The 18,946-nt window shown below is 43.6% G+C and overlaps 2 protein-coding genes across 8 annotated transcripts in view; one reads left to right on the top strand and one right to left on the bottom strand.

Annotated features, from left to right (window-relative positions):
• The window catches only part of LOC149351063 (RAB11-binding protein RELCH homolog), a 131,755-nt gene extending 127,221 nt beyond the window's left edge, over positions 1–4,534 (bottom strand). For 3 of the 7 annotated variants that reach the window (XR_016290499.1, XM_089580257.1, XM_089580256.1), the window contains exons 1-2: positions 4,147–4,520; positions 900–989 (exon numbers count right to left, since the gene is read on the bottom strand). Coding sequence is in view for 6 of the 7 variants with exons in the window: in XM_089580257.1 (XP_089436383.1) it covers positions 900–989; positions 4,147–4,441 (385 nt within the window). In the remaining variant the exon portion in view is untranslated. Of the gene's footprint in view, positions 1–895; positions 990–4,146 lie in introns of all 7 variants that reach the window. The other 4 variants (XM_089580261.1, XM_089580260.1, XM_089580258.1 and 1 more) reach the window with 4 other exon arrangements.
• A 3,906-nt stretch (positions 4,535–8,440) lies between these two features.
• strat (RAB interacting factor STRAT) lies at positions 8,441–10,551 on the top strand. Its single transcript, XM_089580254.1, has 2 exons — positions 8,441–8,957; positions 9,592–10,551. The coding sequence occupies exons 1-2, from the start codon at positions 8,802–8,804 to the stop codon at positions 9,811–9,813; spliced, it is 378 nt and encodes a 125-aa protein (XP_089436380.1). The 5' UTR covers positions 8,441–8,801; the 3' UTR covers positions 9,814–10,551.
• Positions 10,552–18,946: the final 8,395 nt, after the last annotated feature.

Here is an 18,946-nt window from a genome sequence, read left to right as displayed (position 1 = left end):
TCCAAGAACGCTCGGAACATGTAGATCAAGTTCCAGCGGTAAAAATACGAGTTCAGATTCCTCTTCAGTGCACCTTTAAGGGTGCACCTGCATAACAAGACCGCATGCGGCACATCCTCGAGAGCACCCCTACCTGGCCAGAGCAACACCACAGCCACAAACTCACCGGATAACACTCTCACTAGTCAGTAAGCAAACGCAAGTGTTTCTGGTTAAGATATGCAACAGCAATGTTGATGTTGTTTACCCCATAAAAAGGCATTATACAGCTGTAAGCGTAAAAGAAATGTGCCCGGAATTGTGAAAAGCACATCTCTGAAATAGTCCTGGCCGTTGGTTTTTATTCATCACATAAAGGCATTCCATCCATGTGTTAAATAAGTACAAAACCTACATTTTCAGGCCTCGCATGTTTTTGCTCCCAACCATGCACAGTTCTTTAGGAATGACAAAACTGAAAAAGATATGCCCAAATGTGCTTTAATTAATTCATTACAGTGCAGCTTTCCTCCTAGGGTACCGAAGAATGCCCTGTACACAAAATTGCCACAAGTCATGTATGCTCGCAAGAATTGACGAAGCAGTGAATGCATCGATTTTCGGCGAGCACACGTGATTCGTGGAGCTTCTGTGCACTAAGCTGTCAATGTCATTGACTGTGGAAAAAAACGATGCAAAAAACTGTGCTGTAATAAATTATTTAAAGCATACTGCAGCACATCTTCATCAGTTTGCTTTTAATGCCCCGTGAACAGCCTTCAGCAGAAAGCAGATTCCCGAAACTTGATGTTCCTACTCCTTTAATTACTTTCACCCAGCAGCACACAAATAACTTTTCTAACACTTCTACCACTGGAAACATTACATTTACGCCGCGCAACAAACAATGGCTTACCTACCAGCAACTCTTTCATCCAGCTGTTTCTCTCCATCATCCGAATACCTCGCAAAGTCCAAGGAATCAAATGTCTGGACACTTGACGTTCTCGCTGCGGACCAAACATTTTTTAATTGGAAAAAGTTGAACACAAATCACGGCACAAAAGTAAAACTGATATTTGGGCATGAGGCACTAACAGCATACTAATACCACGTATATGATTCATTACATAAATCTATATATGGGTGATTTCACGAGATATCAAGCTGCCTAAATATTTCAAATTTTTTCGATTATTTTATATATTATGAACACATTATTCAGTAGGCTAACAGTGAATTTCATTTTGTGAAAATGCTAATATTTCAGAATAAAAAAATTGTAGCGATGTCGTGGCAGATGCAGCGTTTTAATGCACAGCTCAATTTCGCAAATCTGCAGTGACGTAAAAATCTAGATATGAACACTATAATAGATATATTTTGTGTGCTAAAAGTACAGGTAAAAAGCAATATGTAAGGCTCATTTCCGCCATTGTGAAAAAGTTGCAGCTTACTAAAAAAATATTTCTAAAACGACACAAGTCTCAAATGAGGCTATTTTCAAGTTTTTTCCTTCACAAATATAAAGCACATCTACAAATTTGCATAATAGATAAGCATCAAGGTGCCAAAAAAGTGTACCAACTTTTATTGCTTTATAATGTAGGGAAGAACAAGAAGTACTGCCCTAAATCTGGGATTTTTGAATATAGTTGTGTTTTTCCAAAATCGAAGGGAAAAAAACCCCATTGACAATTTTGCTTAAAACTCCTGAAACAAGCCTCTAGAAGGAGGCAAAAAAGAATACGAAAGAACAAGTTGCATTATTTTGTCTCCAACAATGCTATCCAAGCTCAAACTTGTTGCTTCTTGAGCGTCAATGAAGGGGCGGAAGCAGCAAACACGCCCTCCGCTGCTCTAAATTTTCTCCAAATCCCAAGACTGAGACCTTTTCCATCAAGAGAGAGCATACCTAATTACTTTTGTGGACAAACACCGATCTGTGACGTAAGCAGGATTCGGTGGCGCCGCTATCGCCGAGTGCGGGTAACAAATGGGAGTGCGGCCCATAGGAATGCATGTAAACAAAAGTTTTGAATGTAATTTTCTTACTGCACATTGCATCTATGAAGACATGCATGTTCCCAGGCCCTCGCTTTGTCGGTCCACTCCAAACATGCCGTGGCTAATTTTCTTTTCTAATTAGCAAAACGCATTCTGATGTCTTTTTTTGGCCGCTGCTCATTTATTTTGATTGGTTATACTGGTTATATGCTGGACTGGTTATAGCTATGCAGGAGTAGGCATTCTCTCAACTTATGTACAATTTTCTTTAAGCTTCTGCCTATCACAGAGACTCCAATGTGAGTAAATGAGGTCCTGCTTCATAATTAAAGGACGATAAAAGCGTATAATACAGAATGTGGATTTGTAAAACGACTCTGGCAAGCACATATTGTGATGTATAAAAAAAACATTGGCTTTGAAATGACCTTGTACACTTCCACGTTCATTTCTGCGATGTAGTCAGCTTTTTTACTGAAAGACAACCTCACAGGTGCACTGTGCAGTCAGAAAATTGCATTGAGAGCTTTTGTTTGCATGCATTTCTATGGGCTCACTCCCAGCTATAACCCGCACTCAGCGATAGCGACGCCACCAAATCCTGCTTACGTCACAGATTGGTGTTTTGTCCACAAAAAGTAATTAGGTATGCTTTTTCTTGATGGGAAAGGTCGCAGTCTTGGGATTTGAGGAAAATTTAGAGCAGCGGAGAGTGCGTTTGCTGCTTTCACTCCATCATTTAGGCGCTCCTGCCGATGCTCAAGAAGGAACAAGCTTCAGCTTGGATAACATTGTTGGAAACAAAATAATGTCACATTTTCTTTCATATTATTTTTTGCCTCCTCCTAGAGACCTGTTTTAGAAAAATTGGGGATGTTTTTTTTTTCCTTTGAATTTTGAAAACCACTCTACATTCAAAAATTCCAGATTTAGAGCAATACTTTTACTTTCATGAGCTAAATAAAAATGAAATTCGGTACAACTCTTTTAGCAACCCGATGCTTATCTGTTGTGCAAATTTGAAGGTGCACGTGTGCTTTGTATTTGCGGAGGAAAAAATTCTTGAAAATAGCCTCAATTCAGATTTGTGTTGTTTTAGAAACTTCTAGTAAGCGACAACTTCTTCACAATGGCGGAAATAAGCCTGAAATATTCTTTCTCACCTGTACTTTTAGCATGCAAAATATACCCATCATGGCTGTCACATCTCGATTATTATGTCACTGCAAATTTGCGAAACTGAGCTGTGCAAAATGCTGCCTCTACCACGACGTCTTTTATATTTTTTTCTCCTCAAATATTCGCATTTTCACAAAACGAAATTCACTGTTAGCCTGCTGAATAATGTGTGCATAATATATAAAATAATCGGAAAAAAATTGAAATATTTAGGCAGTTTGATATCTCGTAGAATCACCCATACGTCTCGATACAGCAAATGTTCCATAATGTATTGTTCTCTTCTTTGCTTTAGGGCAGCTTGCCAGCAAAAGCTAACGATGCCAACGCCAAAGCTATTTTGACTATCAGCGGCAAAATTTGTCAGAAAGTGAGAATGCCATAACGCCCAAACTACTGGCAGCATGGTAAAGGCCGAGCAAACATTCTGCCTACTCCATTTTTTGAAAGCAATAATGCACTGCTACAGTTTGTAACTGAAACGCAGCGGATTGTGTCACAACTATGTACAGTCTATGTCGAAAGTAACCAGGCTGCATGGTTTGCTTCTAGCTCGTACAGTGGAGCCCTTACAGCTTCCCTGAAGCTGAAATGGTCATTACAGGTAAGGACTGGGGGTCTTCTTACCTTCCAACACCTTTTGATCTTTAGGAAAGCCACAAGGGCTCCACTATACAAACTAGAAGCAAACCATGCTGCCTGGTTACTTTTGACAAAGACGGTACGTACAGAACAATTAAAATTTGTTTTCGAGCGACAACATGAGACTGGGTGAGCTTAGCTACAGTCGGTGACGCGTCCGTAACTGGGCTCACGACCGCAAGAGCAAAACAAGTAAAAACATTTTTCTCCCTCAACGCACGCCGCGCATTTACAGCACTCCCTCGCCAACAGCTGGAATGAATACGACGCCGTTCCACAGGCCGCTTCAACGAAGACTGCAGCCGGGAGGCAAAAAAGAGCAGCTTCAACAATACGCACGCAGCACTGGAGATGCATCAAATGTTGAGTGGCTGTGCTTCTCAAAGTTGCCCGGGTTGGAAAAATAGTCTCTCAGCCTCGGCAACTCCCGCCCGCTTTCCAGGAGTTCGGCATGCAATTCCAGGGCAGTCAAAATGAAATTGTCTTTCAGAAGCTTTGACGCGATTTTGTCAATCGTCACATCATAAACACTTTCTAATTCAAATGGCGCAGGAAGCACGATCGGAGTTTCGGAAGCTGAACTGCACTTCGATATATCATCTTCCATTGCATCGGTTTTCAACCCAGCTGCCATACTCAAGCGTTGCCGACGAATATTTCGACGGGCGACGGGCAAATGACGCGAGAGAGATTTTCCGCAGTGGCTTCCGCCCCAAACAGCTCTGCGCACATGGAGGAAGAAAAAAACTTTTTTTTTTTTTTTCCTACATGTCTGCGCATGCCATGGACGCTTGCATGGCGCATGCCGTGTACAACGTTGGTTTCATGGAGGAAGTAGAGGAAGGTAGGTTTACACACCTGAGGACATCATCATCATCATCATCTACCAGTGCATAACACCCCATTGCGATGCAATGGGCCCTTATTTTTTAAATGTCTTTCCCGAAGACTTCGCTGGTCTCCTCGCTCAGTTGACGGCGCAACAGGTAGGCATTGTCATGGAAAAATACGAGAACGGCGAAAAGACAAACTGCTAAGTGGGAAAACAAAACTGGAACTGAAAAACCGTGCTGAGGTACGATTTCGTGCACTTGGTTATATTAACTCTATGCGTGCACTGCCAAAGGCTGACTTCCGAGAAAAAGCCGCTTACTTTCGTGGCTTCACTTTCGGGCAACGTTTCTAGATAAAGACAGTTGGGAAACTGCGCCTCAGACATGACTGCGCCTCAGACATGCGTCCTCAGACATGACTAAGCGGAGCGCGCCTGCGGCGCCCCGTGTATATTTTTTTTCTTTATTGCATTTTCACAACGGGTACAAAGAAGTAAAACTTGTCAGCAACACTTGCACTGACACGTCGGCAGGTTAAATTTTTTTTAGTTCAACCAAGTCATCCAACACGTACATTTAACCAAGTTGGCTGATCAGGCAGTGCCTGATACACTTCCCTCAGACGTATGACACCTTCAATGAAATGCTCCCGTGGAGATCTCACAACTACTTCTGCATTGTTGAATTGTGTCCTTGTTTTCCATAAACTATGGAGGCCAAGGAGCATATAGTGTCATAAGGGATGTCCTGTTTTCCTACCGGTAAGAACCTGATGCCATGCGGGTGTAGCGGTAAATCTTTCTTTATGGTTCTTTGAAGCACATCCCAGAAAAAAACCGCATCCCAACAATCTAAAAACACGTGATCTATTGTTTCAGGTTTTTTTACATAGAAAACAATCTGTTGACCAAGGGACAAAGAGTCCTTTATCATGCATCCATGTTTTGGCATTCTTTTAACCCTTTTGAGCACATCTGCTCCTGGGCCTCCGCAGTTTGACAATCGGTAAATGGGTACAGGGAGCATTGATTCAATTAAATCTTTATACAGATTTTTTTCTAGTGACATTGGAGAGGTACTGCATTGAAAATCGCACTTGTAACATTCTGTACGCAAGCACAACTCATCCTCTCCTAGCGAACGCCCTCACGCGGCGGGCCGAGGAGGCCGTCACGTGGTAGTCGATGCGCCGAGTGAAGAAACGACTTGGTCGTGACGTCACGCTGTCACGTGGTCGTGCCACGTGACAGCGAAGGAACGACCTCCACCGACGGCAGAAAAGTGCTAGCAATATTGCTTTCGCAATAAAATTCAGGCGACACTGACTATCTAAAGTGCGCGAGGCGAAAGCCTTTCCACGGAACTTTGGCCGCACGGCCGTTGCACACACGAGGCGGCAGAACCAACGTTATTTTGCGAGGCGGCTATGGAGCGACTTGGTTTGGCTAGCCATGACTAATCGGGTCATGACCCATGCCTTACTAGTCATGATTGGTTATTGCCTAACTAGTCACGATTGGTTATTGACTAACTATAGTCGGATACAACTTAAGTCTGCAGTGAAGCTCCGCCCACATTCAGCCTCCGCGCACAGAATCCCTCCACGACGAAAAAATAGTCAGCTGGTTAAACGTTTCTTGTCACGTAAATAAGAAGCTTACCACAAGAAAAAGATTATCAGCTCTATAATTTTGACACCTGAATTGTTTGATATAGTCAAACATTAAAAAGCTGATTTCATGTACAGTTGCGATTGGCCAGCGGAGTAATACAAGACGCCGCGGACCGCGGCCCAGTGTTAGCAACTGCTGTTTTTTTTAAGTTGTATCCTACTATAGTCATGATTGGTTAATGACTAACTAGCCATGACTAGTTAATTGATGACTGGTTAATGACTAGCTAGTCATGACTAATTAGTTTATGACTAACTAGTCATGATTGGTTAATGACAAACTAGCCATGTCTGGTTAATGACGCTAGTCATGACTAACCAGTCATTAACCAATCATAACTAGTCATGACTAACTACTCATGACTAACCAGTCATTGACCAATCATAACTAGTCATGACTACTTAATGACTAACTTATCATGACTGCTTAATGACTAACCAGTCATGACTAATCTGTAATTAGTCATGGTTAGTAATGACTCACCAATCATGACTAACCATGATTGGTTAGTGGCTAGCTAGTAATTACTACTAACCAATCATGACTATTGGGTCATTTAGTCATGACCCATGACTTACTAGTCATGATTGGTCATTGACTAACTAGTCATGATTGGTCATTGACTAACTAGTCATGATTGGTTAATTACTAACTAGTCATGATTGGTTAATGACTAACTAGTCATGATTGGTTAATTGATGACTGGTTAATGACTAGCTAGTCATGCCTAATTAGTTGATGACTAACTAGTCATGATTGGTTAATGACAAACTAGCAGATCTGGTTAATTGATGACTGGTTAATGACTAGCTAGTTTTTACTTATTAGTTGATGACTAACTAGTCATGATTGGTTAATGACGAACTAGTCATGATTGGTTAAAACGACTAGCTAGTCATGACTAATCAGTAATTAGTCATGGTTAGTCATGACTAACCAGTCATGATTAGTAATGACTGGTTAATGACTAACTAGTCATGACTAACCAATCATGACTAACTAGTCATGAGTGGTTAATGACTAACCAGTCATGACTGGTTAATCATCATTAGTTAGTCATTAACCAATCATGACTAACTAGTCATGAGTTAATGACTAGTTCAAATGCTAAATGAGTAAAGACTTCAAATGCCAAAGGCCCTGGTTCGATTCTCAGCCTCGACACAGTTTTTTAAAGTAGTGACGCCGAAACACGGGACAAATCTGCCGACACGGCTGCTAAGATCAGTATGAGGCATTGAAGGCTTTCGCCTTAAAATTGACTGAGAAGCGGACAAAACAAAGCGCCTGTCGCGAGCGCGCTTTAAAAATGGCTGTGGCTTAGCTTGGGTAAGCCCGGTAATTGCGAAAGCAATATCCGTTGCTACGCCATGGTTCAGCTGGTAGTGTAGCTGGTATTTGCCCTCTTCCCGTATTTGCCAAGGTAGATGTATTTGCCCTCTTCTGGTGGTGGTGCTTGTGGTTAGACTTGTGGTGATGCATCGGTTATACAATCCAATCCAATCCAATATGCTAATATGGTAGCTACCGGCCTCGCTACGCGACGGGCTGAAAGTGCAACTAGTATTGCTTTCGCAATAAAGGGCGCAGCAGGGCCAGCGAGCCGCACCGAGCGGCGACGAAGGAGCAAGATTCTATCGCAGCGCCACTAGTTCGCGCGACCGCCACTCGGGGCAGCTCTCCGGTAGCAGCATAGAGTTTCTATGCTCTATGGGTAGCAGAGCTGTGAAACCATGGAGGAAAGAAGGTTTCCTTCCTCCATGTGTGAAACCATGGATGTGTGAAACTGAGTTGGTTCTGAGAAGAAGAAAGGAAATGCCGCAGCTCACATCTTAAAAAAAAGAAAGAGGTGCCCAGAATAATTTTGACCACGTGGGGATCTTTAACTGTAACAGAACGCAAAATCAAAGATATCAACAATTAATATTTTGTCATTACTCTTTTCTAATGTACAAGATTGTTGGGCTGCAGTTGAAGACACGAAGTTTTTGCGACGTTAGTTATTATAAGTGTAAAGCTTAATTTTAATTTTTAGGTTTTATTTTTCAAAATGCTAAGAAGTTTTATCTTCTATAAGCGGCGCTTCAATTTGCAAATTTCAAAATGAGTGACAAATGTAGGATTACGTTTTTGAGACACAGTCAGGCCAGCCGGTGGCCAGGCTCGACATCTTCCATCCATGTCTTCCATGCTCGGCATTCGCTCGTGTTATCTCGTATCATCTCGTTATTGTGTTTGTAACCTCGTTGTCGTGCTTGTGGCCTGAGTCGCTTGAGTTCCCCATTGCAGCGTTTATTTTCATGTGGTAGCGGCTGTCTGTGTTGTGTTGCTAGCGGTCACTGGCCGCATAACACAGCGTGTGGCTAGTAGCCGACTGAATGTGAAACTTCGATCGCTGTAGTCCGAACTTGTGGCCCGTGTTCGTGCCGCCCTGTTAACACCAGTACTTGCTTGAGGTAAACAAAACGTCGGAAAAACACCAGCAGGTATGGACAAGAACGAAAATGCGCCGCGAGGTTTTTCTGACGGCGAGAAAGAAAAGGATAAGCTAGTGGAAAACGGCAAGAACAAAGTGCCTATCGAGTGCAAGTACTGCTCGTCGCGGATTCTCAACGTTGGCATGTCCGAATTGGTCAGCACTCAGGTAACACAAATGTGTTTACGCTGATCTCAATTTTTGGCAGTCGAGTTTTAGCAAATTCGCGCACCAAATTGCTTACTTCCTGCAAGTTGATCTTAATGGCAGGTTTTCTGGCGCCGCGGGGTGAGTTCGTAACTAGTATCTGCACGCGGCGACTCAAGGTTATGCAGTCGCATCGGTGCTTCTAACAATGCAAGTTTTTTATTATTGTATTGCTGAAAGTAATAGAATTACGGTTTATGGTTTACGGGGGTTTAACGTCCCAAAGTGACTCAGACGCCGTAGTGAAGGGCCGTAGTAATGAAATTACACGAAGGTGGGTGGGTAGTCGTTGGCCCAGTGGCATAGCCAGAAGTATTCTGCATTGCGGTGTAAAAAGCCATTGGAAGTGAATAAAGGGTCCATGGGGAATCCTGTGTTCACTTGCAGTGGTTGTCCGTTCGTGAACGCGTACAGTACGTTCTATAATGGGTGCGGTGGTTTTCGTGCATTCTGTCAAAACCCTAGAAAACATTAGGCTTGACATTTTTTTTTTTTTTAATCCAGTATTCACATTCGTGTCGGACAGTGTTACAGCATGTGGTTCTAATTGTGGGGATGGATTGCATATCAATTTTTGTCTTTGGCTTTTCTGCAGTATGACTTGCCAACAGTGGATGGTGACAGCAAGATGGTTGAAAAGGTGACAGACTTTTGGTGTGTAAATGACATCTACACCTTTGAGAACATTGGCTTTAGTAACACTGTTGGCCAAACGAAATACCTGGCTTGTGCTGACTGCGAGCGTGGCCCTGTAGGCTGGCACAGCTTGGAGACACGGAAGTCGTTTGTGGCCCTTTCAAGAGTGCGCCATCTGTGAAGACCATGTCATGCATCTAATTGTGGTGCACTTGTAGCATGGAGTGCCTTGGTAACGACAGTGTAGTGTGATGTGCCTGATACTTGGTCATGGGTGGTGCTTGCTTTCCCAACAAAAGCATACAGAAGTCTGCTGCACAGCTTGTCATTTTAAACCATTTGCTTTGAACAAGCATTTGCTGTCTCACAAATGATTTGTAGTCCTGCCTTTCAGGGAAATGCTTTGTTCCTTTTGACAGTGGCTCATGTGGCAGTGCTATGGATGTTTCAAATTAGAGCTGCGACGCCCTGTTTTCATTCTTGTCTTCAACAGAGGACTTTGCCACGTCTACAGTTGACAATTGTGTGCAGCTTATTGCCGTTTGTTTACTTTATTCTACCAGTGTGAAAGAAAACAGTACAAGTTGGCGATGAATCTGCAACACTTTGCACAATGTGCTGCTGCTAATGAAGCCAAATAGGCTTACAGTCCAATTTTTTATCCAGTTATGGGCAACAAAGGCTAAGATGCTGTAGATTTTTATGGTATTATAGAGCCTGCATTGGCAAATGTATGGTTCTTGTTCGTGGTTCCTTCCATTTTGTCTTTGCTTGCTTTGCCACATTGCAGAAGTCTTCTTCATATCACTTGTGATGGGTGCATAAAGTATGTAACGTGTTATTTCATGCTCATGTGTTCATGCTTGTGAAGACAGTGATACAGCGAGCAATACAAAATAAAGCTTTACTTAGAAAGGCATTGTTCTTTCATCACTGCCCATATTTCCAGTTAACAAAAGGCAGTCAGATAGTTTTTGATGCGCTGTTCAAATTTTGTCATTTTGCATGCTATGAAGTGTTTCTGTGGAATTTTTTGCACAGTGCCTTTTGGTAGTTATTGCTTTTGTTGCAGAAAAAGAAAAGGGTTTTTCTGTGGTAAAAATATGAAGCTGCACTATAGCCAACATAGAAGCTTGGGAAGTTGGTGGCAGATCATTCTTAAAACAGCAGGAACAAGATAAGGATGCAGAGAAGAGACATACACACAAGCACTGACAACTAAGGTTACTTACAGCTGAGGTTCTGTTGTGAAGAGCAGACACGTACAAGCGCAAAAAAAAACACTGACAGAGAAGAGACTTGGACAACACGAGCGCTTACTTTCAATTCAAAGGTTTATTGATACACAAGCACAATTATATACACCTTGCTGCATGACGTCAAACTGATAGCCCTGCCGACATCACGTGGCTGCTCCCAAAAACATTATTTTCTTTTTAGTCAGTGTGACAGATGGTGCGCTGACACAGGATGGACCTGCTTTTCTAATCAAATCTGCCTCTATTATCTCTCTCACATCCTGACAACTATGTTTGGCCATAATCTTGCATGCGCTGAAGACAGGTTTACATGATTTATTCTTTTCAGCGCAATCATGACAATGTTCACAAAGATTACCGTCTCTATAATTGCCTACCTTCCTCCTGTGTTCCAGTAATCTTTCATTCAGACATCGGCCAGTTTGACCGATGTACCTAGAGCCACACGACAGAGGAATTTCATAAACCACACCAGAAACACATTCTACAAAAGGATCCCAGTGCTTGATACCGTGTTTTTTTTGCGCTTGTACGTGTCTGCTACGAACCAACTAGCCCAAAGGTCTGTGCTCCTATTGTGAAGAGGCCCACTTTTATAGGCAGGCTACGCAACAAACAGAAAAAAGTGGTAAAAGACATAAAAGAAGGAAAAGAGGTATTCTAAGAGAACTTTTCATCATGAAGGTTTCAGCCCTTAGCAGAAAGGAACATAATTGTTTGTCCTGCACTGATGGCACACTAGGTCCGTTCGATTCGCCTGCACTGCGTGGACTGGTTCTCGCAGTGCTGCACTTTGCCATTCGTTTCAGCGGTGAAAGATGGCGCCGGCTGCACAACGCCATTCGTTTCAAAAAAGTGCAGACATTGTGCAGGTCTAGCTCAGGAAAACTGCACCTCCTCAGTGGTCGGTGACGAAATGGTGCAGCTGCAACCGCCATGGAAGCAGACGACGGCTTGCGTTTTGCGATAAACGGCATATATACTCAATTTATTCCACTCATCGATGAGAACGGTGCCCCACACCGGCCCGACTCTGATGGAAAGTGATTGGCCACCCGAGAAGGCAGTGATGGAGGTGGGGACGGCGGGACCTTGCATCTCTCGACCACCGTGCTCTCGACGGACCCGTTAAGTTATAACAGTGTTTGAAGCCGGTTATGTTAACTAAAAAGTACACACGTGCATGCAACATTATGCATGTTATTACAGCAACCACTTAACATGCAAGTCGGCGCGGGCTTTCCTCAGTCGTGTTCAGTAAAAGAACCCATGTGTGTTCTGCTTAGCTGCCGCGAGGTTGCATTGAGGCTGATGCATGGCAACATCTAGCTGCGATGTGAACTGCAGGAACTGGCGCTGCACGCTGGTGGCACCACCACGGCACCGCCGCGAAACTTTACAGAACTAGAGCAGAGAGTGCAGGTGAATCGAACAGACCTACTGACAAATGTCTTTATTTGATGTGTTGCAAGCCTCTATCACTTTCCTAGTGAGTTGATCAGCATGAAAACATATGAAGTCATAGTGCTCAAAATATAGTCGACCCTTCATGCATTTTTCAAAACAATGGGCTGCTAGATGCCCTTTCACACCATTCTTCACATCAATCTTGTGTTCATGTAACCTGTAATTGAGGCACCTGCCCGTTTGCCCCATATATTTTCACTTTGATCTTAGCCAAAAGGCCAAGAAGCGGTCGAAATTTCCGGTGCCCTTCACTACAGCGTCCCTCATAGCCTAAGCCGCTTTGGGATGTTAAACCCTAAAATCAATCAGTCTGCCATATATTTTCGACCACTTTTCAGGGGAATTTCATAGATCGCTTCTTTGTCACATGGAACAGATCTCTTTTATTATGATTAATTTTACAAATTCTTGCTTTCTTGAGACAAGGGCTGACACGGTTGTACTGTGCGATGTCGGTGCATGTTGAAGAAGCCCAGGTGGTCGAAATTTCCGGAGCCCTTCTCTACGGCATCCCTCTTAGCCTGGATCACTTTGGGATGTTAAACCCCTATAAACCATAAACCATAAATGGTTGGATATCTTGAACAGCTTTTCAGGAGTGTAAAAAACTACCTTCACTTTAGCACGATTCATAATCTTTTTAGTATTGTGTGAGAATGTGTAGCAGTGCAGGATTGTGGCTACTTTTCTATTCTTATTTGCTCAGTCTGACCATTCTGACTTCCTTCTATTTTCTTCTGCTTTTGCAGCTTTTGGGCGACTGATATTAGATTATATGAAGGGTAGTCTGCTTCTGATAACCGACTGCATTATTTTTCAAAGCTTAATTGCATTGAGCATTGAGTACTGATTTGCATTGTGTGCTCTGTATTTTCAGTGAGTGGAAAGGTTTAACGTGTCCGATTTCTCGGTGTCTGCTTTCCCCATATTCGCTCATATCTGTCCATATGTCTGTTTACTCGCCTCTCAGTCTACCCATGGCCTGCAGCTACGCTTACTCTGCCTGCAGGACGTCCGGCGTCATGAAGTAGGCGACTTATCGCAAAAGCCTAATGCTATGATACATGAACTTCGGTAGGAGCCTTCACTAATCCAGGTACAAGGTCGCTTGGAAAATTGAGGAGCGCCCTTGTATTTACAAGCACAGATCATAGCATCCAGAATACATGGATCATTTTTAGGAGTGGCACAAATTGAGTGTGGGCATGCATTCGTGGTGTAGCATGGATTAACCAGCAAGCTTTTAGAGAGCAGGGGCGCTGGAACAAGGGCTGCAGGGGAGTGATGCCTCCCCCTCATTCCCCTCGTTTACATATGAGGTAGCACAACTCCCCCAGTCAAAGGGCACCTGTAGGCTTCTGCTGAGAGCAAGACCATGCCAGGATAGGTTTGTTCGCAGAAGGCAAAAGGCTTGAGGATCAGACAATATTCGTTTCCATTCTCGTTGGCGCAGGTCACTACTTAAACGATAGTCGCTGTGTTTTTGGATTCCCCTCCCTCCCCCTGACCACAGCATGCCCCCCGGCCATAGCAATGTTCCCCTTCTTCAGCAGATATGTTGTTGAAAAACGCCCTTTGTAGGAAGTATATGTCGAGTTGGTCTCCCATGTCCCAAGTGCAAGCAACAAAGTTGAGCTTAAACAGTACTTGTGAGCAGTCTTGTTTGTATTGTTTAGGAGAAATTATGGCTTAAGTAAAGTGAGGTTGGTGCTTCCATTTGCTCAATTTCAGGCAAAATTAGTATTTTTAAGGTACGCACTTCATGCAAATGCAGTGGTCAGTTCGTTGTACAACCTCCTATACAGGCCTAGCAAGAGCGGTAAGGGTGGATAGCATTTGCGCAAGGGCGGATTTAAAGATGGGGAGGGGGGTGGTAACCACTTCACCCCTTACCCAAGCTCTGTATATATATATATATATATATATATATATATATATATATAGAAAAACAGTAGAGAAGTGCCTCATTTTTGGTCAAATGTTATGCGTGCATTCTAAGCAAGGCATCTTACAGCTCTCTTTTTTTATTCCTTTCCTTGCCTGTGTCCTGGGAAACGGCCCACCCACTATTCTTGAGCAGAAGGAAGAACTGAAGACTGTCTCGGGTAAAGGATGGTACACATGGCTGGCATGAAACAGACCATCCACTTCTCTGTGCTAAAAGGCTGGGGAGTGTTTATTGCCGTTCTCTTTCTCGCTTCTTCCCCTCGCAGCAGGATGGCATCAAGGGCAGCACTTGTGGGTATTGCACGCCTGCCAGTTCGGGAAATCGTTCCACCCTTCCCTCCCTTTTTAGCGTGAAAGCACTACTTCACGAGGTCTAACCAGTTTACAGAGTTTATGTGAACCTTGACTTTGAAGGTGACCTTGGCAAAACCTAGCATAGCAGCAGTCCACCATAGCTAAGCCATGTATAGCGTAGCATCATGTCCACCATAGTGCACACCATGGTATACATTGCCACCATGGTAGGCATGACCTTTTACCCTTCGTACCAATGCCAGCCATTAGGTGTTGCTCCGGGTTAAACATTCGCTTGATGTCACCAGTCATGTGGCTTAGTGATGTAAGGAACTGTGCCTGCCCAGATGGAAAGCAAGCCGGGACCGTCTAATACCTCTGTCACATGGGCAATCTCAATGCCCATTGAGTCAATGACCATCGATATTTTCAAGGACCATCCAGATGCACTGCTGTCGCATGGCATTGAATGACTAGCGAGCATGCAATCCGACAGATGGTGCTAGGGATAGCAGCATGTTAAAAAAATACCAAGTGAAGTTGAGTAAAACTAGTCGATTGTTGGAGTAAGTTCTATTTTAATTGAAACTATTTTCGGAAAAAGCTATTCAAATACTCTACTGTTCGGCACAATCTAAAGATTGCGATGGCAGGGTGACGATGGGCAGCGATGCGCACTTTGTTTCAGAAGAATTCACTTTTCGCCGGCAAAGCTGCCACAGATCAGTGACTGTCTTCATAGCTACTATTGTTGCAGCATTTCTGGACCACTTCTTGGTCTCAGTTGTCACAAAGTGCGCTGAGAGGCGAAAAAAAGAAAAAATTCAGGGGGCACTTTGGCTCTCTAAATTGCTGCAAGGCGAAAGCCTTTTCTGGCGCACTGTTTGGCATTGACTGCGAGACTGTTTGTGCTGTACTAGTGCTTTATTTGACTACCCATTACAGTTACACACTTTGACTGCCGACTTTGACTGCTTCTTTAGCATAACTCTCTCTCTGCATCGATGAGTTCGGCTGTATCCATGGCTCTGTTCGCAGTAATGAGGTACATAATGTGGTCACCCACGGACGGACGCCTTACGCCCCCTTTCGGAGCTGTCGACAACTATTTTATTAGTTGTCAAGTGCTCCAAAAGGGGGCTTCGGGCATCCGTGGGTGACCTGATTACTTCAAATCCGTGCACTCTGATGTCATAACCATTTCAACTAACCGAAAAGCGTGACACCTCTGCTGACAACCTTCTGTCGACAACGATGAAGCATTAAAGGCTTTTGTCTTAAAAAACGAAACGAAGCAGGACTGCGTGGTGTTCTGGAAAGGATCGGCTAAGTTTCGGATGGCTGGTTGTGACCTTTTTCACCCTGCGCCTTTGCACTTCTTGTTTCGTGGGCATAACACACACAGTAAGGTCATAAGCTTGGGTTATTTCTAAGCAGCCTCCCGGCCAGGGGAGCTCCTCCTGGTCAGCTTCCCTATTCCGCATTCCCTCCAGGTTCACGGATGAGAGTTGCTCGGATAGCAATAATGGGTTAGTGCGGAATTGGTAATTCTCTACATTCTTAGATCCCTTGGAGTCTTCCTATCGCTCCTGGCGCAGTGGTGCGGCGATCGATGGGACTTGAGTTGCGACCCAGGTTGCTGTACCCAAGCAGCTTCTCACGACTGAGCTACCACCTGTCTCGATGAGCAGGTTGCTATATATACAGGGTGTTTCGCCCAAGACTTTACACAATTTTTAAAACTAGGCTTTTTTCGGCGTAGCATTGTCAGTGGTGTTGTAAATCAGAATACAGCTTAGACATTTAAACTACGTACAAACGTTGGCGCAGAATACGAGACATTCACAAGAAAGGCGGACAAGACAACGCACTACTGACAACTCATTCCTTTATTGAAAGAAACACGTATTATATAGGCACACCGTCACACTATCTGTCAGCTGCAGCAAACGCCAGAATGATGTAAAGGGTCATAAAAGCTATAAAAGACACAAACACTAAAGACACGACATTGCTAAAAACGATAAAAGCGGTGGAAAAACATTAAAAGGCATGGGACGTGGTGTATAGGGTCAAAAAAACATGATGGGTGGGATTCGACAAAATGATAACAAAACGAAAATGCATTAAAAACATAAAATATACAGAAAAAGCACGTGAGACAAGAAAACCCTTCTAAAAAGGCTTTGTGTACTGAACACTTCAGATTACATGGGGAGAAAGCAGCTGTGCACATGCTCGTACTCGGGAAAACCTTTCTAAAAAACACTCTTCAGTTTGGTACACGCAGGTAGATGCATCGCTAATGGCATTCGGGCCCTTTTTCCTGATCAAAACAGCTTCTTTTAATTCACGGGACACTTGATCACGGCCTCTACCTAAAACAACGGTTTTCTCAAGAATGGGCCTGCAGGAGTTTAGTTCACAGTCCTTGCAATGAAGAGGCAGATTTGAACTTGTTCCAGTCTCCATCAAACGTTAATGCTCCCTCAACCTTTCATTCAGGCAAAGCCCCGTTTGACCAACATACACATTTCCTCATGTGAGTGGGACCTGATATATAACCCTTTCATTGCATTCCACGTACCTACAGGCATGGACGTCTGGTTCCGCAGGATTTTTCTCTTCATTTTTCTGAGTTGACACGAGGACACAATGTGGCCAGCTTACAGGGAGCAGAGAATACTAAAGGAACCTTAAACTTAGATGCAACTTTTTTTAGGTTATAGGCAACGCGGTGGGAGTATAGGGAACCACTTCTGGCCTAATTCTTCCCTCAATGAGCTTAGGCTGCTTTCGTTCCAAGCCTTTTATGCTATGAAGAAGGGACTCCACCACACTTGTCAGGACGGACTGCGGGAAGGTGCATCTTGAAGATTTACCATCTGTAAGTGGAAGCTCGTTTCCATAGTATGGCAACAGGACTTCGCAATGACGGCCTTTAAATCTGACATGGCAATGGCTCGCCTCACGGTCTTAGAGTGCGCCGATTCATAAGACAAAAATCCTTTCTGGGCACGAGGGTGGTACATCCAGCACATCATCTCATTAGTTATGGACAGGACAGCACAATAGAGAACAGCTTAGAACTGACCAGTCTTAACTGGAAAAAGGCAGAAGAAAATATTCCTAAATCCACATCCACAGGAATAGACGAAATTCCAATTGAGCTGATTAATGAACTTGGCCCAAGAGGCAAGGAAACACTGATAAAAGCATTGGAGACAGTCATAACAAATAAGCAAATTCCACACAGCTGGAGACAGAGTAAAATGGCTGGCAATGCAAGTGGTGAAATTAAAAATGCAGTCATGGGTAGAAAGTAATTAGGATACTTGGAGAAGTTCAGAACGGGTTGAGATGGAGTAGGCGCTTAGGGGCGCTTAGGTGATAGCCTGTTCGTGCTTACCCAATGCATAGAAATAGCTAAGGCAGAAAACAGACCTCTGTATTTAAAATAGCCTTTCAGGACATTAGCGGCGCATACGACAACGTGAACTCCTGTGGAACGTATTGAAAGATGAAGGTATCGGCCATGAGGTAACTGATTTTCTACAGGAAATCTACCGAGATAATAAAGTTGAAATTACGTGCAAAGGGATAAAAAGTATGACAGCTGTGGAGGTACACAAGGATTAAGGCAAGGTTGTTCTCTATCACCGCTGCTGTTCATGCTTTATGTGATAAATATAGAAAGGACTACAAGGAAGTAATCTAGGTTATAATCTTTCATACAGATCAGGCGGAAATTTTGTTGAGCAACAGCTCCTGGGTTTAATGTATGCAGGCGATATTGTACTGTCAGCAGATAGCCAGAAAGATTTGCAAACTCTGGTTAATTGTAGTGAAGACGAAGGAGACGCTCTAGGTTTCAGTTTTAGCGCAACTAAGTCAGGCATGATGATTTTCAATGATACAACTGACTATGCACTAGTTCCTTTTTGGTGCTAACCTACCGCCGCCCCATCCCCGGACATCGGGTGCCCCCCCTGGAAAAAGTTCTGCGGATGCCCTTGCAACTGATCAGGTGCTTACAATACAAGGCCATGAAATGCCTAGAGTGGCCGAATACAAATATCTCGGGATATGGCTAAACGAATTAGGGCAGATATACACGGAAAAGCACAAACAGTCTCTTAGGGCAAAATGGCGAAGAGATGTCGGGATAAATAATGAAACATAGGGCATTATGAGGGTACAACAAATACGAAGTACTAAGAGGTATAGTGGTACCGGGGCTTACTTTCGGGAATGTGGTTCTGCGCTTAAAGGCAGAAGTTCAGTCGAGATTAGAAGTAAATCAGAGAGCTGTTGGAAGATTAGCACTAGGTGCCCACGGCAAAACCA

This window comes from Amblyomma mixtum, chromosome 3 (assembly GCF_055824585.1).
Source record: "Amblyomma mixtum isolate Tamu chromosome 3, ASM5582458v1, whole genome shotgun sequence".
Classification (NCBI taxonomy): Eukaryota; Metazoa; Arthropoda; class Arachnida; order Ixodida; family Ixodidae; genus Amblyomma; species Amblyomma mixtum.
The sequence above is the reverse complement of the archived record's forward strand: the minus strand, read 5'-3'. Positions and strand labels throughout refer to the sequence as shown.